This window comes from Zootoca vivipara, chromosome 3 (genome assembly GCF_963506605.1).
Source record: "Zootoca vivipara chromosome 3, rZooViv1.1, whole genome shotgun sequence".
Lineage (NCBI taxonomy): Eukaryota > Metazoa > Chordata > Lepidosauria > Squamata > Lacertidae > Zootoca > Zootoca vivipara.
This window is the reverse complement of record NC_083278.1, coordinates 84575898-84602513: the sequence shown is the minus strand read 5'-3', so window position 1 is coordinate 84602513 and position 26616 is coordinate 84575898. Positions and strand designations below refer to the sequence as shown.

General features: G+C 40.0%; 1 protein-coding gene across 1 annotated transcript in view; it reads left to right on the top strand.

The window, feature by feature from the left end:
- Positions 1-26616, top strand: part of KIF6 (kinesin family member 6) — a 165120-nt gene that overhangs the window by 119820 nt on the left and 18684 nt on the right. Inside the window, exon 16 of the mRNA XM_035108133.2 lies at positions 9424-9474. Coding sequence (XP_034964024.1) covers positions 9424-9474 — 51 coding nt within the window. The remainder of the gene's footprint in view (positions 1-9423; positions 9475-26616) is intronic.

Here is a 26616-nt window from a genome sequence, read left to right as displayed (position 1 = left end):
AGAAGAAACCTCCTGTCTTTTGTGCAACCTGGCCTCACCAGTGCACAGACGAGCAAGGTTCTGGAAAGGAAAAGGTTTACTATCTTTCCATTGACATTCTAAGCATGGTGGCCATGCCTTTGTGGGTGCAAAGACACCACTGTCCTTTGGTCTTAATGGATTTTGCAGCACATCAGGATTAACTTAGGTTCAGTAAGTTCAGTAGACATAGGCTCTGGGTAAACATTAGCTGAATACAGCTCTTTCCCCCCCCCCCCCGAACATATGAAGCAATATCTCTGGTTTCCATTATCTCCTGTCTGTTGTGATACAAAGCCAGAGGTTTTGTATTTTAAAAGCTTTTTAAAAGTAAAAGATACGTATATGTAGGTGATATGTATGTACAGGATGGCTTACAATTAGGCATACAATAAACATACAATAGTCTGGGGAAATAAAAGAGATCTGCACATGGCACTGAAATGACCTCACAGTAGATGTCAGACAAACCACCCTGGAGAGAGCATTCCACAAACACGTCGATATAGAATGTTAGAGTTTCCAAAGCACTTCGCAATATGTTACTTGATCTTCGCAACAATCTTGAAAGGTTGAGGAGTAACATTGTGCATCCCATATTGCTGGGGGTCATGGCTGAGGTTAAGAGAGTGGATTGGTTGTCTTAGGCTGTATCCTATGCACATGAAGGCTGCAATCCTCCCCCTCCCCCCGGGCTGCTCAAAGATCTTAGGACTGGGCGGTCATCCCCATCCGCTGTCCTCTGCTGAGCTCTTCTGGCAAGTGGGGAGCTCTGCCACTGTGGAGGTCCCCATTGCAGTCACAAAAAGCATAGCAGAGAAAATGTTATTCCCAGTAACGTTCCTATCCATAGAAACAGATATGAGGCCACCCATGCCATTGGTTTAATAGGATTTACTTCAAGTAAACATGCATAAGGTTGGGATATGCAGAGAGCCCAAAGATGGGCAACTTGGGAACATCAGTTAGACCTACCCAGAACTGATTAGACCTCTGGTGTCCCCTTCCCTTCCCTGCCATGCCATGCCATGCCTTGCCTTGAGCCCTTGCCATGGCTGGCAACAGAGCTACAGTGGATGAGAGGGTTAGAGGAGCTGGAGAGTGTGCAAGCATGTTTATGTGCACACAGTCCATATCTCTGCATGGGCTCACTCTCCCCCCCCCCCAAACCATGCAACAGAGAGACAGTGGGGATGGAGGGGGGAGAGGGATCAGAGCTGGTGAGCAGCATGCACAGTCTATTTGCCTCTGCCAGGCACTCATTTGGGTACTCCCCAGTCTCTTCCTCTCACTGCCACCCTGTTGAAGAGCTTGGGAGTGGGGAGTGAGCTAACATCACTCCCCACCCCTGAACCTTTAATCAAGGACATGCAAGTCCATAAGAGATCCATGAATTTAAATCAGTGTCCACGCTAATCTTCCTTCTAAAGTTCACATTGAAACAGGCCAGACTCTCCTACATCCCCCCTCCTCCTTATTTTTATCATCACAATAATTCCATGTCTTGTGTCTTCCATAATTCCATGTCTTGTGTCTTCCATCAGAAGTCTGCACACTAATTTTGCTGGTTTCATCTCTTTTCCATACCTTGGGATGGTATTTTTATCCAGGAACTGAGGCCAAAACCACCAGATTTATCACAGTCCTAATGACAGCTAGCTGCATGCTGAGTGAATTCCTCAATTCCCCAAAACTACTTTTTTTGCCAGAACATGTGGAGATTCAGCATTCAGCATTTTATTGGTACTGTTATCTCCAAATGAAGAATGACTCCTTTGGAAAAAATGATTTGGTATCAACTGTGGGAATATTTTTAGCAGCTTGTTTGGTGAGGCTTCATAAAGTATAATTAGTTGTGGAGAGAAATGTTAGCACAGTGCTAAGGTCAGTTTTGAGCAGGGTTCACTCAAAACAGTTCGCATTATTGGGATCAAAATAATGTGTCTACAGTTCACATTATTGGGATCAAAAGGTACATTTCTGTAGGAATGTACGATATTTCATTGTTCCTTGAGTAAATATTTGTGTTTCAGAAAGTTATGGAACTGGCAGTACAACATGCCAAAGCCCATCTCTTGTTTGTAGGAAAAAGTCTGTACATACAACAGAGCTGGAATCATTTCCTTATTTTGTTACTAATAAGCCTTTGAGTTTGTTGCCTCGCCTCGGTAATGGACTGGATGAGAGCCAACAAACTGAAGCTCAATCCAGATAAGACTGAGGCACTGTTAGTGGATGGTTCCCTAGACCAGATGGATGGGAGATTGCCTGCTCTTGATGGGGTTAAAAGGTAAAGGGACCCCTGACCATTAGGTCCAGTCGTGACCGACTCTGGGGTTGCAGCGCTCATCTCGCATTATTGGTCAAGGGAGCCGGCGTACAGCTTCCTGGTCATGTGGCCAGCATGACTAAGCCACTTCTGGCAGACCAAAGCAGCACACAGAAACACTGTTTACCTTCCCGCTGTAGCGGTACCTATTTATCTACTTGCACTTTGACGTGCTTTCGAACTGCTAGGTTGGCAGGAACTGGGACCAAGCAACAGGAGCTCACCCCGTTTCGGGAATTCAAACTGCCAACCTTCTGATCTGCAAGCCCTAGGCTCAGTGGTTTAACCCACAGCACCCCCTGTGTCCCTCTTGATGGGGTTATACTCCCTCTAAAGAAGAAGGTACGTAGCTTGGGGGTCCTCCTGGATCCATTGCTGTTGCTTGAGGCTCAGGTGGCCTCAGTGGCCTTCCATCAGCTTTGGCTACTGCCCCAGCTGCACCCCTCTCTGGACAGGCATAGCCTAACCTCTGTTGTCTATGTTCTGGTAACCTGTAGGTTAGATTACTGCAACATGTTATATGTAGGGCTGCCTCTGAAGATGGTTCAGAATCTTATCTGGTGCAGAATTCTGTGGGTAATGTCAATGTAATCTTGTTATATCTGTAGTACTGAAATGTGGTTTTTGTAAATTGTTATATGTTCTATTATGTTGTTTAATAATGCTATGAAATTGTTCTTGTGGTGGTTGATTTTGAGATATATTCCTGTTTTCTTTGTTGTAAGCCACTTTGAGCATGATTCTCTTTGTGGAAGAGTGGAGTACAAATAGAATTATGAAGGAAGGAAAGAATATGGAGAAACCTTAGTGTGATCCAGACAAAATATGACAGCCGTCTGATACATGGAGCTGGAAGGAAACATTCCTAATTTTTCAAAATACTATGAAGCCTAATTTAATACAGTGGTACTTCGGGTTACAGACGCTTCAGGTTACAGACTCTGCTAACCCAGAAATAGTACCTCTGTTTAAGAACTTTGCTTCAGGATGAGAACAGAAATCACGCGGCGGCGGGAGGCCCCATTAGCTAAAGTGGTACCTCAGATTAAGAACAGTTTCATGTTAAGAACGGACCTCCAGAACGAATTAAGTTCTTAACCCGAGGTACCACTGCAGTTCTGTATCAATTTGCCCAGGAATAAGCCACATTCAGCTCATTAGTACTTACTCAGAAGTGAGTAGACACGATAGTGCTGTTAGAAACCATGTCTCCTATATTCTCCCAGTTGACTTCTGAAGGGATTGCGATTATGAGAGCTTCATGCACTGATTCAGGTACCTGCCTCACCTAGTAGTAGATACTCATTGCAGGTTTTCTTAAAAAAAACCTTGAGTGGTCATCAGTCAGGGCTTCTTTAGCTGTGATTCCTGCATTGCAGGGGATTGGACTAGATGACCAACTCTTGAGATCCTTCCCAACTCTACAATTCTGTGAGTCTATGTGTGAGCATGTTTGCAAATGCCTATACAGACTAAATAATTGCCCTGCAGTCATAGTATAACTTGATTAAATAGCTGTCTGCCTTTGACAAAATATACCAATCTAAAAATAGTCTGGATGCACACTTTGCTGTTCATCCTCTAGAAAAGATTGCATGGATTTGTGTTGCATGCCTAGCAGCTATGTAATAGAGGAACAGTGTTGGGCCCTTGGGAAATATGATGGTTAGCCTCTGTGGTTGGGCAGAAGTGTTTGTTACATTCTTGATGTGCACAGTTGACCAGAGGTGCAACCTTTAGTCTGACCTAATGGCTCAACATCATATTTAAAGAGATCATTAATCTACCCTGATCTATGGACAGCTTCTGTCAGCACTTGTTATAAGGGAAAATATTGAGTACAGTCCACCAGGAGTATCACCTGCATAATTGAAATTAATAGAGCTTCACAAGAGCACAACTGTAAAACGTTAGAGGGATAAAGAAAAATCGTTTGCTCTAGAGCAGCCAACAGAGACTCTGATGGAGAGAGTGGGGGAACAAACTTGCTCCTTTCTATCACATAAAGCAGAAAAGAAAAGTGAGTTGCACACTCTGTAAAAAAAAACACTACAACACAACTCTGCCAAATGGAGTGGAGAAATACATAAGGACTAAGCAGCTTTGTGCATATTAGGGACATCTTATATATTGCAAAATGTCTTCAGTGAGAATGTTTCTATGTAGAAATGTACATAAACAGCCTGTGCAGGTAGGTAACGTGTAATGGGTGACAGTCGCATGTGCTGGGAAGCTATAGAAGGCATATGCAGCAATTTACCAAATGCCAACTGATCACAGACAGGGTATTCTGTGTGAGCAATAAGCAACAACAGTGTTTTCCATTGGCTAGGACTTTCCCTGTTCTCTCAGCTGAGAGTCCACTTGGCACAGCTTAGCACTCACCCCTTTGGCAATAATCATTTAGAAACACATTTACTGCATACTTATGTTTCCATTTATCCGTATTGATTTCAGGCCCTTTCTGTTAATGCCACATTGTTTTCCAGGCTAATTCTCCACCCTGGCAGCCCAACTTCATTTCACAGTTAGCTGTGCTTTGAGAAACCTTTGAGTTTTCTTCACTGCATCAGGTTGCAACTAGTAACTGCTTCTGGGTACAGTTCCTTCATGGTCTATGGGGGAGAATTAAAGTGACTTTTGCAACAGAAGAGAGAACAGTGAAAGGACAGTGATGGAATAAAACAGATACCGAACATCCCTTTGCCTTATTGCACTGCTACCCTGTTAACCTCTTAGTCCATTCCCCAGCCTTGAACTAATTTTGTGACAGTTAACGAGCTGAAAGTGTTGACATTTCAACATTAAACAAACTTTGTCTATTCTTATTAAATTCTTACATTTTTCATAATCTATAAGGAAAGCAGGTTAAGCTTTTCATCACAGCCCCCATAACACAATCCATCATTTCTTGAAGCCCTAAGTGCTAGATACTCCCTTTGTTAAAATAAAGCTGATATTCTCCAGATGTTGATTTCTGCATACAAAATCAAGACTGATTATAGCATATATGCAGACATGTCAATTTGCTTGACAGAAGGGGGTAAAAGCAGGACAGGAGTGAGGGTGTGATGGGCCACATCAAATGTTTGCTGGGAGCCCTTCCATTTTTGTCCCGTTGGATGCTAAATGCCAAACCAAGAACAGGAGAAGTGTTTGTCCCAAAGCAATCATTAAGTCAATCCTGCCTTGTTATTATTCATAGGCATTTAAATGTTGTCCAGAATTTTTAATCTCTGATCTGTTTCCAGCACAGTCAAATTGCAAAGTAATTATAACACTAAACTCATCAATCAAAAAAGACATATGATTTCCTCATCGTCACCAAAGCAATGTTTTGCTGAACCTTTAATAAACAACAAATTTAAATAGCCTAAGAAAAGTTATCCTGGTAGAGACAGGTCAGTCGTAGTCTATTATGTGCTGTTATCCAAAAAGCCTCCAAAGTTACCAAATAATTATGGTTGTTTTTAAATGATGTGTTTATTATAAATGTATATGAATGTGGCTAGTTCATAATGCAGTTACCACAGTATGAGGAATATTTTGGGGGGAGCATGGTTCAGAATAAAATAAGATTGCTATTACATGCAACATACTAGTTAACAAAATGTGAAATCATTGGAAAGCAGACATAAGCAGGGTTTGTTTGTTTTTTAAGAGCTCTGTTTATTCTTTTGGAAAATGTTCTCAAGTCAATTGTTTTCTAAACATTTCAAAGTTCTAAATGCAGATTGAGCTTTAATTTAACTGACTCTTGTTCTTAATTGAGTGGGCACTGTAAATAGCAAAGCATATGAGTCAGAATTTGGGGTTTTCGAACATCTTTCTGTCAAACATCTGTTTCTGTTTGTTTAATACCATAATATTAAGAATATCAGAGAAAGAGACATTCATATATCAGTCTTGCAGCCCAACCATCAAAGCTGCTATTATCTTCAGGTACAATGCTTTCCTTTTCCTCCTGACTGCTTGGTTTAAACTACTCATCCAGCAAGATTTGAATATCCTCTTTTATAAGTAGGTACCACCAGCCCCCTACAAACAGTTTTTCATCCAAACTAGGGGGATCTGCTTAAAGAGACAACATAGGAGGGTGCACTATAATGACAGGTCTGTGGCCCACATCCTCTTGAAATGAAGTCTTTCCAATTTCTCAAGTTCCCACTGCTCTACAGACTATTGATGTTACACAAGTGTCTGGGCATGTGGTGTTTCACCAGTCTGGAGCACTTAACCAAACATGTTTTTCCTGGTAAATCAGAGACACAAAAGCATCAAACAAGCAACTTGGTGAAAGAAAATCAAAAGTTAAATATAATTCTAACTTATGTACTCTGCTTCAGCATTTTTGGTAATTTGCTGTGCCAGCCCTGAAGGCTTTTAGAAGGCTTTTCTGAGCTGGATCTCACTGTCCAGGCTGAACAATGGGGGTGGAGACACTCCTTTAGGTATACAGGGCCAAAGCTGTTTAGGGCTTTAAAGGTCAGCTCCAACACTTTGAATTGTGCTCGGAAATGTACTGGCAGCCAATGTAGGTCTTTCAGGACTGACGTTATATGGTCTCGGCAGCCACTCCCAATCACCAGTCTAGCTGCTACATTCTGGATTAGTTGTAGTTTCCAAGTCACCTTCAATGCAGTAGTCTAAGTCTTCTCTCTTCTCTTTGGCGATCACTCGTAGCTGAGTAAGATTGTCTTCCATAAACACGGTTTTAACAATGAGTCCATAAGTGACTGTGGAGCTCAATTCTGGACCCACACGTCCTTCCAAAGTGGGGACATTGGTTCTTGGGCGGGAGTTGATCATGGTGTGGATTTGCCAAGTGTGCCTTCCTCTTAGCACCTTTCTCCCTTGCATCCTGAGTTTGAGTGTCTTCAAAGTCCACAACACCTTTGGTAAAGGCTGTTCTCCAACTGGAGTGCTCACAGGCCAGTGTTTCCCAGTTGTCGGTGTTTATACTACATTTTTTATAAAAGATTTGCCTTGAGACAGTCTTTAAACCTCTCTTATTGACCACCAGCATTACGCTTTCCATTTTTAAGTTCCGAATAGAGTAGTTACTTTGGAAGACGATAATCAGGCATCCGCACAACATGACCAGTCCAATGAAGTTGATGTTGAAGAATCATTGCTTCAACACTGTACACTGCTTCACTTTACTTCATCCAGTACACTGATATTAGTTCGCCTATCTTCCCAAGTGACTAATTGGGAGGTAACCAGAACATGTACCACCCTGGTGAGACAGTGTGCAGACAAGTAGGGTCTCGGCCGGCGTACCAGATGGAGCTGGTAGACAGCTGCCCTCGGCACATGCACCCGCATGGACCACTGTGAGTCCAGAATGATTCTCATGCTTCAGAACTACCTCTTCATCATCAGAATTGTTGCCTTCTCCCTAATGGAATTATTTGCTCACTTATATCTTACCAATATATTTATTTCCCATTGATACAGTTTCAATCATCCTCTCACATCCTACAGTGTAAATATTATGGCTATCCCCTGTTCCCATGTCTTTCAGACCACTCCTCATTTGGGCTTCCTCTCTTCTCCACCCCTGCTTATGTATAGATTCTCTTGAAATTGTTCCCTTGTGCACATTGTTATAAAATATGTTCATTCTCATGTAATACATAGAATAAAAATAAATTCTAGCCAACTATTTCTTTTCAGGAGGGCAGCCGTAGTTAAAACCTGTCCTGGAATCTTTTGTGCTCTCACATTTATCATGGATTTCCCCCAGGAAAATTGAAACTAGTGTGGTTCTTCCAGCACTAACAACAAATGATTTAAAATAGAATTCTTAAGATGTGGTTTTGACCCCTATCAAGCTATGACCATTTCATCCAGTAACAATTGGGTGTAAAGTGCTAGAGTGAAGGCACCCCAAAACATACCTGAGTTCTTTGAAAGAATATATATATATTCTAATATATATATATATATATATATATATATATATATATATATATTCTAATATATATATATTCTATATATATTCTAATGTTTTTAAGACTTGCAGACTAACTGAATATTTAGATTTACTCCCCTCTAAATGAGTTCCATTTTTCTTGCAGTTTGACCAGGGTTTGACTGTATATCTTTGACAACCCAATGATCTTGCCCCTTTTTGACAGACCTCAGTTTCATACTACAGTACATGCTTTGTTCAGGGCGAGAGCATGAGAAAACGGGCTGAACTTGTTCAGTGGCCATTAGGGAATAAGATTATTATTATTAATTACTAAATTTATATACCACCCTATACCTGGATGGTAACTGTTCCCGCCCAGACTGAAAATTAACCTACAGTTCTAGGAGGTCTTTATACCAAGGAGTTAGGATTAGTTGAAACAGAGGTGAGAAACATACATTGATGCATTGCAGGCTGCCTAGGACCTCATGGCAGCTGGGCAATATGAACAGTACCAATTCATACAAACAACATCTCTCTGTGAGGCCAGTCCAAGAGCTATGTCTGTAACCCAGCCCTGACTTTGATGTGAAGACTCCAGGAAATGGACTCCTGATCAAGGTGGCACAGCTTGTGACAGGATATTGGCTAAGATGAAGGCTTCATCTACTCTTGCTGCTTGAGAAGGAATTGATACATTCCTATATCGAGCACTGAAACCTTTAGAAAATATACTGCATCTGGCATTTACAATTGCCCTTGGAACATTCAAGTATTTCAGCGTAACTTGCTTAAATGCTGGTAATGAGACTGAGTGAATGACTAATAGCAGTTTTCCATTGCTAGTTTTATGAATGAGTTCCTTAGTCCATTTGTCTTCCACGCTGCTTGGCTTTACAAAGTTGCAGGGCGCTGCAGTTCCATGAAAGTGGCTGTGCCGCCATCCTGGGACTGAATTTTCAGAGCCAATGACCAAGCCAGTGCTTTGAGATACGCAATAAAAAAATTCTAAATAGTACTGGCATTGACAAGATAAAGAACGACTGTTCGGGAGATCACTAATGATCACCCTCTGCAGGAGAGTAAATGCATGAAGATTGTTTGTCAAGTTATTTTATTTACTTTATTGACCAAATGTACTTTGTCACTTACACAGATCATTTGAAAGAGGAGATAAACCAGCGGCACATGCAGAAAGCAGCTCAAGGTGAGTTATGTTGCAGCCATTCTTAGCTCTTTCCATACAAGGTGTTCCCTCCACACAAATGTGCAGTTACTTGTTGCCTGCAATTCTCCTGTTCTTGGCTATGGGCTTCTTGCCCCCTGTGCATTTCATGCTACACTGGAGGCAATTTCCTCATGTTGTTCAATGGTCATGCAGCAATGTTTTCATGGCCTCTTCTCTCCTCACAAATATATCACCATGGTTAGTGACAGCAGCTGAAGAATTAGGCCTTTTGACCTCACTGGGCCTACACTTCTCCACAAGCTGAGGATCTCGTCCCCTGGCTTCAGTGGAGCCATATTGATTTATGCTTGGGTTTGTTTTGCTTAGATGTTGTCCTGGGTTGAACTGTAACACCGCAGCCTTTGAGAGCAGATATAAAAACATGTGCACTCTGTATGTTTCCAAACATCTCCAGAAACATGTGGAGCCTTCGCAAATGTTTAATTACTCTTCCCTCTTCACAGAAACTGATGTGGGGAATGCTTCAACAAATAATGGGTTACTTGATTTAAATAAAGATGACAGCACAGAGCTGCTGGGTGGCAGCTGAAATTTTGAGTACTGCAATTTCTAATAATTGTCCTTCCTACATAAGGCAGGCCTTAAATGTTCATATATCACATTCATAACATATGCAAGGTTGTTTCGATAACCACAGTGAATATCTTCTATATGTTTTATTGATTCATTCATTGTAATATTGTAGCCTGATGTTTGCTGTGTAGATTGGCAATCATTACATGCCTCTCTTGTATATGTGTGTTCAGTCTGACAGAAACAGCTGTGGGTTCTCCTAGGGGCTTCCTTGATCACCATAAAGGCATCAAGACATCCATGAATGAAAACTGCTTGGTAGTAAACCTACTTAAGACTACTGTATGTGGAAAAATCCAAATACAAAATGAAACCTAATTTCCATTTGAAAACTTGGTGTTAACCTTTTCCAGCTGCCTCTCTTACTTAAAACTTTCCTCTCTGTGGAGATACTTTACTTCCATTTTGAATAATGATGATCTCTTTTCCCTGATGGACATGCTTTGAATCTGGATTTCTCATTTCAGGAAACCTTCATACTCAGCCTTAAAAAAAAGTTTAAAGACAGATTTCCTTAATTGTCTTTCCTTGCCCTTCCAAGGCAGTCTGTTCCACTGTAGAACATCTCTTACCACCAGGAATTTCCTTTATTGTAACTTGAATCCATTGGTTTGTGTATGGAGAAGGTGCAAACAAGCTTGCTCCATCTTCCATGTGACAGCCCTTGAGATATTTGAAGATGGATATTTGAACGATTTAATTTCTGACTTATTTATAGCATTTTTAACCTATGTCTAGGTCCACCCCTGGACACACTACTCCATATGTGGTTTGACCAAGGCAAAATAGAGTGGTACAGTACTATTAATTCCCTTGACTGGGATACTATATGCTTGTTGCTGCAGCTTCAAACAGCATTACAGTGGTGGTTTTTTTCTGCTGCAGCTCACTGTTAACTCATGTTAAGCTTGTGGTCTATGAAGACCCGGAGATCATTTTCATATGTTCTACTGGCAAGCCAGGTGTCCCCCATCTTATATTTGTGCAGCTAGTTATTCCCGCCTAAGTGCAGAACCTGACATTTGTCCCTATTGAAATTCATGTTGTTACTTCAGGCCCAGTTCTGCAATATGTTACAGTCCTCTTGAATCCTGATTCTGTCTTTTGCGGCGTTAGCTACCTCTCCCAGGTTGGTGTCATCTGCAAATTTGAGGAGCATCCCCTCAATTCTTTTGTCTAAGTTGTTTATAAAGATGTTGAAGAAAAACAGGCCCAAGATAGAACCCTTCAGTACCACATTTGTTCCATTTTCAGCAAGATGACTAGGGGTTCGGTCAGTTAACAAGCTACATATCTACCCAACAATTATCTCATCCAGGCCACATTTTACCAGCTTCACCACAGGAATACCATGGGGGCACATTGTCAAAATCCTCATTGAAATCAAGATACATTATGTCCACAGCATTCCCCTCATCCACCAAGCTTGTAACTCTATCTAAAGAAGAAATGTAATTAGTCTGGCATGACTTATTTGCTGGGACTTAGTAATCACAGCATTCTTTTCTAAGTGCCCACAGACTGGCCGTTTAATTATCTGTTCTAGGACCTTTCTGGAATTGATGTCAAGCTGATGGGTCAGTAGTTACCTGGATCTTCTTTTTCTCCCTTTTTGAAGCATTTGCCCACCTCCATTCTGCAGGGACCTCACCTGTCCTCAAAGAATTTTCAAAGCTTATAGACAGGCTTTGACCAGGGGATCAGAGGTTGGCAACCTAAGGCCCATGGGCCACAACTGCCCATGGAGGTCATTTAACCAGCCCATGGGCCCCCACCACCCTCTCGGGGAACCCTGCCGCCCACTCAGTCGGCTCCCATGCGCCATGCTAAACCAGCATGGAGCAGAGCGGGGACTGCCTTCTGCAATGCTGGCTGGCTTCCCATTGGCTGCAGGAAGCTCCTGCAGCCAATGGGAAGCTGTGCACGCCTCCTTCGCGCTGGAAGGAGCGCTGAAAATAGCATTTGCGTGTGCACTCCTGCCCATCACAGCATCTACGAGACCGTGAACCGGCCCAAGCCACAAAAACTTTGCTGACCCCTGGATTACACCCACAAGATCCTTTAGTACCTGCATGCTCATTTAGTACCAATGATTTGCTGGATGTACTGAATTTCTACAAGAAACGATGGGACTTCAGACTCTTACCGTTTGACATTGGCAACATGTGGTACTCTGATCTCTTCCTTCTGGAATTTGAGGTGACAACCCAGCTGTGCCTCCTTGTGTGTTCCAGATTGATGTCACATTTTGTTGGATACTCATTTTTTTGTTTTGTGGTGCATCTCTGGTGAATGTGTTCTGTATTTGCACAAATTACGGGTTATACTTCCACCCTTTGGTAATTTGCAGGAATCAGTTGTGGTATGAGAGAATAAAACACTCTGCATTGTCTTAAGTGACATCAAGGCAAAGGAGGAGGTGTCCAATACCAAATTACTGCATTTCAAAGCTGTATTAACTTGAGGGTATTATTTGGCACATTATCTCAATGTATATTTTATTTGTGAAATTGCAATAAACTTCATTCACGCACCTTTCTTTATGAAAGCAGTCTCTTTCAGTTCTGCTCACGCGGTCAAAGATTTCAGATTTTTGTTGGATAAATGAAGAGATTTGAAGAACAGGATGTAATAGGTTTCCAGTCAAGGAACAAAACCAGTTCTAGTTGTGGTGTGAATGAAAATTGAACAAGAGTTGGATTTTCTTAGTATTTCACATATTTAATTTTATTTCAGTGCTATGGTATATTCAGTATTTTTGAATATTTGTGTTTCAAATTTGAAACAACCCACATCTGTATATCTAGTATAATGCTTTTGATTCACTTCCTAGAGTGACATCTAGTGGCATTTTAGGCCATTTTATCTGCCCATTGTTTCAGAGAAAGTCATTTCCCCAATGTTTCCATGAGTTCAGAACAACATCATTGGCATCGTTTAGCCTGAGGGTTATTTTTGGAATTCTGAGACTAAAAAGCGGTTGATCAGATGATGTTTGTTAAGAGCATAGATTTTCCATTAGTCCTGGAACAAGATTTTGGTACCAACTCTGGATGAGTACCTCAAAAACATTCCATGAATAGTTGCCTAGGGGACCATTTAAATTTCTTTTGACTGATTTAAATCTTTTGGGGTTCACATTTCTTTAATGCCACGGCACATGAGTTTATTGGCAGGGATTCTGCAAAAACAGCAACACAAGGGAAAATAAATTGGCATAGAAAGTAAATTTTGTTCATTAAAACTATTGCTAGTGTATCAACCCTGAGTCTAAAATACTTCTTCATGATCATGCCATAAGTTGATGTGTCCAAGCAAAGGGGCATGGAAATAACTGAGAATTTGTCATAGAAAGCATGCTATCAAATAATTTTGGTTTACATGAATAAATTTGAGAGGTTACTAAACTCAGTTTTCTCACTTTATGTGTTTTAATTGCTTTAATCAACAACTATTAGAACAAAGTTTATACCAACAAATGGAGTTATGACATTTTACATTTTGTTAAGGAGTATGGTATTTTTAAGCTTGGGAGACACTGAGAATCTTAGTGTGGTACTACGGTGTCTTTCAATGAATGAGTACAGCTATAATTTCAAGGAGTGCTGATCTTTAGGTTATATACAATTTGAAGGTTAAAGAAACCATGTATATTTTAACAGACCAATCAGTTTCATACACACACACGCACACACACACACACACACAATGGACTAGTTCTAATATAAATATGAATGAAACAGAATGGAGTGGAATATCTGCTATGACTATATTTGAGTTGCTCAGAGACATGAGAACCTGAGACATGATCATAGAATCATAAAATTGTAGAGTTGGAGGGGATCCTGAGGATTGTCTAGCCCAACCCCCTGCAATGCAGGAATATGCAGCTATATGATACAGGGATCAAACCTGCAACCTTGGCATTATCAGAACCACACACTAACCAAGTAAGCTGTCCATTTAATTGGACAAAGCATTTTTGCATGCTTCACTCGGATGCAAATTTACAATGAACTTGATTGTATGCATGTGGATTTATAACAAGTGTACAACTCAAATAAATTTGAGGGACACATTTACAATTTTACTATTCCAAGAAGACTGACTTCTTCTTCTTCTTCTTCTTCTTCTTCTTCTTCTTCTTCTTCTTCTTCTTCTTCTTCTTCTTCTTCTTCTTCTTCTTCTTCTTCTTCTGCAATCACTCATAGCTGAGTAAGATTGTCCTCCATAAACATGGCTTTAACAATGAGTCCATAAGTGAGGCCAATTCTGGATCCACACATCCTTCCACAGTGGGGACATTGGTCCAAGAGGACTGTAGTACAGTGGTACCTTGATTTAAGTACACAATTGGTTCCGGAAGTCTGTACTTAACCTGAAGTGTACTTAACCTGAAGCGAACTTTCCCATTGAAAGTAATGGAAAGTGGATTAATCCGTTCCAGATGGGTCCGCGGAGTACTTAAACTGAAGCGTTCTTAACCTGAAGCGATCTTTCCCATTGAAAGTAATGGAAAGTGGATTAATCCATTCCAGACGGGTCCGCGGAGTACTCAACCTGAAGCGTACTTAACCCGAAGTATGAGTGTAATTGGTTCTGGAAGTCCATACTTAACCTGAAGCGTACTTAACCTGAAGTGAACTTTCCCATTGAAAGTAATGGAAAGTAATGGAAAGACGGGTCCGCGGAATACTTAAACTGAAAGTACTAAAACTGAGGTATGACTGTACTTTGTTAGCCTTGAGGAAAGCATTTAGCTCAATGGTCTCTCTTTAACCCTTTCGTTTTCGCACATCATATTGCATGTAGCCTCCCAGAGTGGATGGGGTATAATAATAATAATAATAATAATAATAATAATAATAATAATAATAATAATAATGCTTTCTAAACCCCTTTTCTGTTAAACTTTCTTCCTTTTTTTCTCTTCGCTACACATAGTAGTTTACTCTTCTGTGCTCTTCTCCTCACTTCTATAATTCAGTATTCTTATTGATACCCCCTCTTTTTTTGTTTCCTTAGCAATAGGCATCTCCTTTGACCTGTTTCCGTTATCACCTTTTACATACCTCCCCTTTTCCAGTTTCAATTTCTGATTGACCCCTCCCATGTCTTCACTTTACCTCCCACTCCACACATCTTCACACTTATCCCCCAAATGATCCCTGCCTCCTTTTCTTTCCTCACCCAGAGGTCTCTCTGCATTTCATCTTAAGTATTTTCCTCTCTACACCCAATAGGGAACACTCTCTGTCTCTCTCTCTTCATTGTCTTTGATCTGGACCCCTTTCTTTAATAGCTCTTCCCTTTCTCTCTGTGCCTTGTAAGACAACTTCTCTATGCATTGTGTCTCTGTCTGTCTGTCTGTCTGTCTGTCTGTCTGTCTGCCCTCTTTCAGACCTGGTTTTCATGAACAGCATATAAAGCAGGAAACCCTTGTCTGAATGGTAATGCTTCATTTCAGGTAAATGTTTCATGGAACAGGAAATGTGACAGATGTAGAAACCCGCATGTCAAGGAGAAGGGTAGGCTACGGCCCTTTCCTCTGACATATAGTTTTCTCTGACATATAGTTTCCTCTGACATATAGTTTTCTATATTCAGGGATTTTTTAAAAACATGGAAAATCATTCAGTCATGGAAGCCCTCACCTGCAGTCTGAAGTAGTACTGCCCAGTCACTAGTTTGTCATGTTTTCTGCTGTTTGCGAGAGCTAGGTCTGTTACCAGCTCTCTTTCTGCTTCAGCATCCATAGATCACTGTTGACCCCCTGTTATTACTCTTCCCCCCTCTTCACTCCCATAGGTCTCTCTTTGCATCTATGTTACCTCTTTTTCTATTTCCCCACTACATCTCTCTGTGACCCCTTCTCCTTCTCCTAATGTCTTTAAGATCTGTTTCTGCATCCCATCCCTGTTAACATGAAAAGCAATTTGTTTTTGTTTTTTTAAAATATATTTATTGATTTTGTAAAACTGAGAAACACATAGCGCACAAAAATACAAAATTACAAAAAAAGAAAAAATCACAGAAAACACAAAAATACAAAAAGAAAAATCAATCATATTTATCATTCATATGTCCTGACATTGTTGACTTCCTTGTGTCCCTCCTAACTGCCTTTCATTGTATATCATCCTTAGTAATTTCTATACATACTTCAATCATCTTATTTTTACCTTAACTAACACATTTCAATCCTCTTAATGTTTACTTAACAAACAATTCAATTCTTATTTAACACTAATATCTAAATCTAAATATACTATAATACCTCTTCAAATCCTCCTCTACAACCTCCCTGTACTTCCAAATCTTACTTTAAACATTTCTGATATTGCAATTATTACTTAAATAAACTTTAAATTTCTTCCAATTTTTTTCCACCGACTCTTCCCTCTAGTCACAAAATCTCCCGGTCAGTTCAGCCAGTTCCATAAATTCTATCAGCTTCATCTGCCATTCATCCACTGTAGGTAGCTCTCCACTCCACCAATTCTTAGCCAATAAAATTCTCACTGCTGTTGTGGCATACAGAAAAAACATAATATCTTTTTTATGTAATTCCTCTCTAACTATCCCAAGTAAAAAAAAGCTTCTAGTTTCTTAACAAAGGTGTTTTTCAACACTTTTTTTCATTTCATTATAAATCTTTTCCCAGAAGTTCTTTACTTGGGGGCAGGTCCACCACATATGGTTTATAGAGTTTATTTATTATTACGGTCGAGGACCAGTTCATAGAAAAATATAAAATACAGATACAAATAAAAATAAAATACTGTGAGTCCCTTTTGAAAGAACAGTTTCAGGGAGCATAACGTATATATAACACTTTGTGGAACATTTAAAATACATTGTTAATTATATATACAATGCTGAAAGTTTAACCCTTAAAATAGAAGCTGCAGAAAACTGAGCCTAACTCGCTCGGGTACCATATGTTGGGAAATTCAGACGGACTCGGGAGAAAGTCTGTGTCTGCATAGTTGGGCACAGAATCTGGTGACCGCCCTGGTTATCTCCTGGTCTTTGCCTAGCAGGAGCATGTTGTATAATTGCTTTTCCGGGAGGCTTGCTAACTTCACCAGTATGGGATCCAGGATCTCCCTTCGAGCTTCTTCATAGAGGGGGCATCTGAAGAGGAAGTGCTCTGGGCTTCCTATTTCCCCTAGAGGGCATACGCAGAGTCTTTGGGCGTATGGGATTTTTTTGTAAAGCCCCTCCAGCACAGGCGTGGGCAATGCCGCACTTCTGGCAAGTGTAAAAGCCCTTCTTGCGTTTTTTGACAGGAGAAAGGAGAAATAAGGTGCCGGGGCGGCTATGTATCTCTCAATTTCTCCAGATCTATATTCAGGACAACTTGAGCAGTCCTGTTGTCTTTCAATATCAATGAGTCGTTGTCACCACATATGGTAAAAGGTTACTTCTACATTCTTACATTTCCAACACTTGTTATCATACTTATGATAAATCTTAGCTAGTTTTACCGGTGTGAGGTACCATCTATACATCATTTTCATCATATTTTCTCTAAATGCATCACACGCCGTAAACTTTATATTCTTCTTCCACAACCTTTCCCAATCCTCCATCATAATATTGTGACCCACATCTTTTGCCCAATCAATCATAACGTGAAAAGCAATTTGAATGATGCAGGTAACCTGGAGAAAGTGATGCTGCCCCCTCCATAAGAGGGAAGGACCAGTTCAGACATAGTGATATGGGCATTCTCTCATTCATACCCCATTTTTTATGGGCTTGGGTATGCCTTAGAGGTTTACGTAATTATGTGGGGAAAGGCCATGAACAATAGGTATTTGGAATTCTCGCATGGGATCGCAAGAGACTGGAATGTGGCCACAGTCAACCTGAAGAATTTATGTTGTGCAGGTCAGTTTTATAATATCTTTGAAGTTAAAATTCAGTGAAGCTAAACTTCACTTTATCGGCATAGTATTCTCTAAGTAAATATCCTTTACACTTGGTGACTGGCCAAGTACTAAGAATGTTGCTGCTGTAGCACTTGAGAAACAGTTATGATAAAATCTAATAACTATGTTGTGGTTTTTTATTCAGGCGTAAATGAAAACCAGAATAGAAAAGCAACAGCTCAGGAATCTTATAACTCTGCACTCCGAGGTCTTAGGTCTGTCTATAATAGCCCTAATATAGAAAAAGTGGGGCATTTCCCAAACTGTGCTTTCCCAAATGTAGCCATAAAAGTATCTCCACATAAACAGAGATGGTTTGGGGGAAAGCATGGTTTTGTTGCAACCATGGTGTTACATTTGAAAGAAGGGGAGTTTGAATAATATTTTTAATAAGAAATTAATTGTTCTGAAGAAAAGATGGAAAGCTATCAGAAGGACTCTTCTGATCAAAGCGTAACTTTGATAACCATTATATGGCAATTAAGTCTAATCCCATGACTTATTTTTGAGTACAAGTGCTTAGAAAAGCACTGCATAGAAGAGTAAGAAATATAACGTTTATAATATTATTGTTACTTAATATTTCAGGGTTTTTATAATAAAGCATTAACGAAATCCAACTCTCTTTGATTGGGGATTTTTGATTTCTTGTTCAAGAATGCCCATTTAATTTATTATCCCCCTTTCAAAGGATCTTATCCAGAAATGTTATGATAAAAATTCATGGATGAAACATATTGAGTTTTAGAAAGATTTTAAAAAATAGGATGACAGCACTGCAATTTAATAAACTTGCAGGCAGGTTTGTCAAGATTTTCTCCTTAAGCCTGCAGTTGGGGTAGAAATAGTGTCATCTTTCTATTCATTTAGATTTGGAGACATTTGAGTTCCCTTTAAACTAGTGTTTTGTTTTTGTTTGTTTTTTTATTCCATTCTCGTAAATTGTTCAAACAGCTTAGGATACATTGATTACAGAAATTATCTTTCTTCTCTCGGACTTGGGACCATGCATGCTGTTAATGCTGTGCTTGTATATTAAGTCCATAAACTGTATGTTCCCAAGGACTAATTCACATATCCATGATTTCATGGATTCATATTTCATGAGTCATTTTGGACTTACAGCTGTCCATGGAGGCACAGGTTAATTCTGTGTCCAGGGCGGCTGTCTACCATCTCCATCTGGTACGCAGGCTGAGACCCTACCTGCCCGCAGACTGTCTTGCCAGAGTGGTGCATGCTGTAGTTATCTCCCGCTTGGACTACTGCAATGCACTCTACGTGGGGCTACCTTTGAAGGTGACCCGGAAACTGCAATTAATCCAGAATGCGGCAGCTAGACTGGGGACTGGGAGCGGCCGCCGAGACCACATAACACTGGTCCTAAGAGACTTACACTGGCTCCCAGTACATTTCCGAGCACAATTCAAAGCGTTGGTGCTGACCTTTAAAGCCCTAAACGGCCTCGGTCCTATATACCTGAAGGAGCATCTCCACCCCCATCGTTCAGCCCGGACACTGAGATCCAGCGCCAAGGGCCTTCCGGCGGTTCCCTCATTGTGAGAAGTGAGGTTACAGGGAACCTTCTCGGTAGTGGCACCCGCCCTGTGGAACGCCCTCCCAGCAGATGTCAAGGCAATAAGCAACTTCTTTTTTTTTACTTTTAGAAGACAACTGAAGGAGGCCCTGTTTAGGGAAGTTTTTAAGCTGTGATATTTTAATGTATTTTGGTATTGGTTGGAAGCTGCCCAGAGTGGCGGGGGAAACCCAGCCAGATGGGCGGGGTATAAATACATTTAATAATAATAATAATAATAATAATAATTTGTAGCTGCTGAATAGGCAAAGTGCCCGCATTGAGAAAATATTGTGTTTGAGATAGTCAAGAGAAATGAAATCAACATACTTGATTATTATGATCACACATTGAGGACAACACAGAATGTTATATTCATCAGGTGATGAACATGTACAGTATATATGCATTCAGTCTACATAGGTTGGCATTATAGCTTTTCTGGACTGCAGTTGTTGTAGTGGACCTGTTGTATATAATGCCAAGCAATTCTAGAATAAATATGCCAACATCTAACCCCCCCCCTCTTTCTTCTTCTTCTTATTTTTTGGATGGAATCCCTTATATGGGATTTGTATATAAATTTTCCCTCAGCTCTTTTTACTGGCCCATGTAGGACCAGCATGGATAGTTGGCCCTGGTGAATATTTGACGTTTTCTCCCCTTATGGCTTTGATCTATGGGCTGCCACTAAAACAAGGCTGCATTTTAAGCTGCATTTTAAACTGTATTCTAATTTATATTTTAATCAACTGGTTTTTTAAAAAAATGTTTTTATTGTATTTATATTCAGTGTTAGCCACCCTGAGCCCCGTCTTGGGTGGGGAGAGCAGGGTATAAATAAAATTTTATTATTACTATTATTATTAATATTAGAGTTCTAATTGTCTGGGTTATTGTTTTTCATTTTGAAATAAAAGCTGGTGTTAATTCAGCATTTTATAAGCAGTTTTATGTCTCATGTTTATTTTGAAGTTTAGCAGAACCAGGAAAGAAAAAGATTTTGGGAGCAAGGTTTATTTTCCTACCTTTTAGGCATAAGAGCATGGATGCAAATCTTCATGATGTATCAGCAGTATTAATTCATCTCATATTTACTCAGGCATTGTTGAAATTTTATGCTGAGTCGTTGGTTTTTTAAGTTCAGGGAAATTTCATTTAATGGAGCACGTAATTGGCAACTTCTCACCTTCCTTATACTGGTTTTATCCTGCTGAAACTGCCATTCTGGATCATTGTCTTGTAAAGTGATTAGCCAGCCATTTTTAATTGTTGTTTACAAACAAGAGATTAAACTATATAACTTCCTAAAATATATGTAATCTAGTATTTATTTATTTAAGAAGAAGCCCAAATCCAAAATTAATAATTTGAATGTCAAAATATAGCTTTTTATTAGATCTCCAAAACTGGTTAAAGGTTAACCAGAAAACAGTGTGGCATCAATCATTTTTGCTTTATTTATTAATTAACAAAGGAATGTGTATTGCACACCTTCCATCGCCTGTGGGATCTCCAGGGCAAGTAGCAATAAATGCTATCATCAAATTTTGAAACAATGAACAGCTTAGCAATTATCAGCATCACATGGCCCAGTTTGAACACAACTCTGAGCTAAGCCATGGTGTAGAAGAAATGAGTAAATGTGCAAGTTCCCAGAACAAAGATTATAGCAGGTGCACACATCCCCTGATCCTGCTGCACTACCTGGGGCTAAGTCATGTTTTGACTTAGCACTGCATCTGAACCTAGACTCATGGTTTGTCTCCTGCAGAGAAACCAATAACAAACCCTGTGGTTTGTTTTCTCACCATTGACAGGCTGTTTCAGGTTCTGCTTCTCCACTCCTGCAACAAATTTAGTCCAGAAAGAGACTCAGAGATAGCAACAATGCTACTTACTATGTCTGTACCCCCAAGACAAGTGATAGCCTTTCCAGAATCTTGCTGGATATGAATACTTTTAGGGCAGCCTATAGTCAGTCCATTGTGTGAACAATGGGTCATTTAGCTTACTCTTCTGCTTGAAAACCGTGCTCCCTGATGCAAGCAGGATTACATCCTAGCTTCTTTTCCTACTTTGTAGGAACATTAAGCCAATGTTCCCAGATTCAAATGCAATGAAGAACTCTGGTGTGGTGCATGCCAGGATTTTGCACCAAAGCAATGGCACTTTCTTCAGGCTTCATAAACAAGGGTTTATGAAACCTTGATGGTTTTCCAAAGTGGGTCAAGTGTAAGTTCAGATGTGATTTTGTGACTGCTCATCTTTCTTGGGACAAAATGGACTGTAATGTCGTGGCTTCCAAAGTACAGATTTGAAACGTCCTGGCTGCTTATCAAAATCATATTCTGCATAGTCCACTAGCTCTCATCTTTCTCTTGGGAAAGGTTCACCTGCTTGTTCTCTGAGACATTCAAACTGCAGCACACTTCCTGGGAAGTTTCTGTGTCACTGGAAGCATGAGCACTACGCTCTTTTGAACTCTAGAAGAACTCTGATTCCTTTATGTTCATGATGTTGCACTGAGCCATGGCTGCCTACATGAACCCAGCATGCTAGATGGTTTCTAGCTCAGCTGTTTGAAATAATTCACCTAGTTAAAAAGTGTCTTGGAAACGGGGACAATATTGTGATCCAAAAAGAAACCCCTATATTGTTGCTCTGCTTTGAATTCAGTGGAAGTGAAACTCCTTCAGAAAGTACTGCATTAAAAATCTAGGGAAACAACTATCAGCACTTCTGTAAGTGGGATTTTTCAGGATTGAGCCTGTCAAAGTGCATGTTTGGCATTAGCTTGTGAGAAGCAAAAGCGAAGGCTGACTTGCCAAGCATGTTCCTAGTTTTGCATTGTCTTGTTAACCCAGTGCGATTTTGAGTTTAGGAACAACAAGTTTCCACATATTCACTTTGGCTAGGTCTTTGATTTTTAACGCCTTTTGGAACAGCACTATAAAATTGTCATCTCTGTGCTTTGTTCAGATCTCTTCCAGCAGAGCTTCTATTGCAGCTAATATTGTTACTAAATTTGTCTCACTTTTCTCATTCTTCTTGTATCTGGAAACCATCTGCAAGTCACTGAACTTAGTTCGAATAATGTCGCAAAGAATGCATCGCTTAATTCAAAACCTTTGCCTTTCATCAAGGATGTTAGGATTCTAGCAGCACGAAGCAACCCTAACTTCCAAGTACTTGTACCAGAGCAGCCCGTCTGTTAATTCCTCCTGTTCCATTGAACCACTTTCATCTTTGCTGCCCATGTGTGGTTGAAGGGGGACTCCATTTAATATAATGCAGCTGACTACTACAAATTCACTTTTGGCAGGCAGTGCCTGGATATGTTCTGTCTCCACATGCATGGTTTTCACTCCAGATTGGGTATTTGGCTCTTGAACCTTTCCAATTTGAATTGTCTGAAATATATAGTGTCAGTTGCATGAACTCTACAAATGTATGCAACTCACTAGCAATAACCGATGCACTAGGGTTGGGTGAGTTTCAAATGGGCTTTCTAGAGTTGCCAGGTCTCCACCTGGAGATGGTGCTTATCTGATGAGAGGCCACCCACATTCAGACAAGTACAGACCTAGTCGAACTAAGAGAAATGTTTGCCAATTTATAGAAGGACTATGTTCATAACTGTGACCAGGCTTTTTTTCCAGCTAAAGCTTGCCAGAACTGAGTTCTAGCACCTTTCAGGTGAGCGCCATTGCCATTAAAAGAGAACAAGGGAGGTGTTTATGGTGAGTTCTGGCACCTCCTTTTCAAGAATAATAGCACTGATTGTGACTTATCTATAATGTGTGATGCCATACTCAAGAATGTACATTTTTCCTTATCATGAACTCCCTTGCTTCATCTTATCTTTGATTTTTATTCAACTTTTTATGCATTTGCATTAGTATTTTCTGTATTATAAAATAACAATAAAAATTCTGCTTTAAAATATGTGATATATTTTGAAAATGTGTAAGTAGCTTGAAGGATCGTAAGTGTAGGATCTATAGATATAGCATGCATATCTACCATTTATCAGATATACTGTTTTTAAAAATGTCTAGACTGCTTCACAACATAAAGCCGTCGTAGAGGTGTACATGGTAAAAACAGAATAAAGTACGGAAGCACCAGCTCTAAAACAGTAAAAGTACTTCAATCAATTCTAGAACCACCCATACAAACTCTAAAAAAAGAAATAAATTCATCAGATATAAAATATATAAAATTTCCCCTTATAACCAGCTTTCTGCTAATTTTATCTCTGCTAATTTTTGTTTATAACCTCTTTCATAGTTAATATGTTTGTAAAGCAGCTGTTTCGTTTGATGTATCACCTGCGTATCAGGTAAACAGCTGCCCTGAAATGCTGCTATCATACCAGGTAACAGATTATTTCAAGCTGCTGCAAAACCACCCATTTTAAGAGAAACTGACTCTGAAGGTCCACCTGTGGCTCATTAACCAACTCTTGGGGATCGATCAAAGGGATTTAAAAAATCTAGAGATTATAGGCATCAATCAAATCAGCTGGGGAAGTATGTAGTTCTCTACATATGACCCCTTAGTTCTGCTTGACTTATCTACTATATTGTTTCTTTGTTATGCAGTGATTTGAGTGTCTCCTTTGGATGTGGAAAAAACCCAGGTTCCAATCTCTTAGCTATGAAGCTCAGTGGGTGGCCTTAAGCAAATCTTCAACTTTCAGCTAATGTACCTCACAGAGAGATGTTGTAAGGTTAAAAAGATGCCCTGAACAACTAACTGTGGTATGCTTCCCAAATGTATAAAGCACTATTATTATTATCTTCATTCCATTGTATTTTAAGTGGATGCTATCTAACCATCACCATTTCAGAGACATATCACAGAGACACAAGATGTTTGTGCCATGCAGTCAGAATGTTATATACTCCACTTTTCTTTTTTAAAAAAAACCATGGAGGCAAACAATGACAAATTTGTAAAATAGTAAGTTAAACTAAATAAGACATTAAAATAATAAAGCCAACACAAAAAATAAAGAGCAGCAAAGAAAACATACAGCTGAGAATCACTAACGGGAATGAGACCTTTACATTTACTTTTACCTACCTATAAGCATATTGCACCTCTGGCTGTGAATTTATCAGGCCAAACTCAATAGGTACAGATTTATATAAATGTACTACTTATTGAGTGGGGCTGTGGGTGGCGCTGTGGTCTAAACCACTGAGCCTCTTGGGCTTGCTGATCAGATGGTCGGCGGTTCAAATCCCCACTGCAGGGTGAGCTCCCGTTGATCGGTCCCAGCTCCTGCCAACCTAGCAGCTCAAAATAGTGCAAGTAGATGAATAGGTACCGCTCTGGTGGAAAGGTAAATAGCATTTCCGTGTGCTGCTCTGGGTTCGGTGTTCCATTGCACCAGAAGTGGCTTAGTCATGCTGGCCACATGACCCAGAAAAACTGTCTGCGGACAAACACCGGCATCCACGGCCTGTAAAGCGAGATGAGCGCCACAGCCCCAGAGTCGTCTGCGACTGGACTTAACTGTCAGGGGTCCTTTACCTTTACTTTTTTTTTTTTTACTACTTATTGATAGTTTTACTGTTTGCTTTTTCATGTAAGTTCCCCATAGTACCAAAAGGCATTCTAGATGTTTCTAGTCGTGTCCGACTGATAATATGGCAAACGTGGAATTGAAGCCCTGTAGATCATGACATCTTCTTGGCTTTTAGCCTATATTAAACATTTGGTCTAAAGTACTTTCAATGAAATTATTATAAATTATTTGATTTCTTTTTTGATTAAGCTGCTGAGTTTTGTAAGTAAAGCTTAATGGTTTTAGCTGCAACACTGACACGCCAAGAGTGGTCATTATTGCCCTGGTGTTCCAGCCAGAATTTCATTCCCTGAAGCTGGGAACACTCCTTTAGCCTAGTAGCAGGTTTACTTATAATTTACTTCTTTGTTAAACCAGTACAGTGGTACCTTAGTTCTCAAATGCCTTGGTACTCAAACAACTTGGAACCGAAACACTGCAAACTGGAAGTAAGTGTTCTGGTTTGGTAACTTTTTTCCAGAAGCGGAACGTGCTCCGTTTTGAGTGTTACACTTCTGATTTGAGTGCAGGGCCGTCTTAAGCATATCGGGCGCCCGGGCGCCATGGTGTGATGATCTCTCCGGCGCCCACCCCCCCGCCCCGTTTCTCACTGCGGCGGGTGGGCGCAGCCACGTGGCGCCCCCCCTTGCAGCCCTGGCGCCCTGCGCCACCCGGGCTTGCCTTAGAGCCGGCCCTGTTTGAGTGTCACATTTCTGTTTTGATTGTTACGCTGAGGGCTGTCTGGTTTTGCTATTTATTTTGCGTTTTTGTTTTTCCAGCTCTTTTTGTTTTGTTTTTGTGACAGTGTGGAACCAAGTTCAGCTACTGACTGATTGATTGTGTGACTGCAGTTCATTTTTTATTGCTTTCATTTTATGGATCAGTGGTCTCGTTAGATAGTAAAATTCATGTTCAATTGCTGTTTTAGGGGTTGTTTTTTAAAGTCTGGAATGGATTAATCCATTTTGCATTACTTTCTTTTCTTTTCTTTTATTTCAAAACCACAAAAAACAAAATACGACATCCAGTTCAAAAAATACAAACATCAAATTCAAAATCCATGTTCATTTTCTAACATAGGTCTATTACATAAGTTACCTAAATTAAAATTAAAATATACATCATTGCTCTAGACTTCCCTTTGCTGTATGTAATTGCAACGCAGTTAGAAAATTTATGTTATAAATAAAATTATAAATTCCCACGTAGCCCCACTCCCCTTCACCCGTGCGTGATCTCAATATTTTACTTCTTCCATCTTGTTGTGTTGTTTTAATTTAATTATAATCCAATTAATTCTGTTGTTCTTTTCTTGCTTTACCCTGTACATTTTACACATTATCTAATAATATTTCAATTCCGGAGCAATATTTTTTCATGTATTCCTTCACTCCATCCCACTCTTTGATTATTCTCTTATTTGAGTGGCCTCTAAT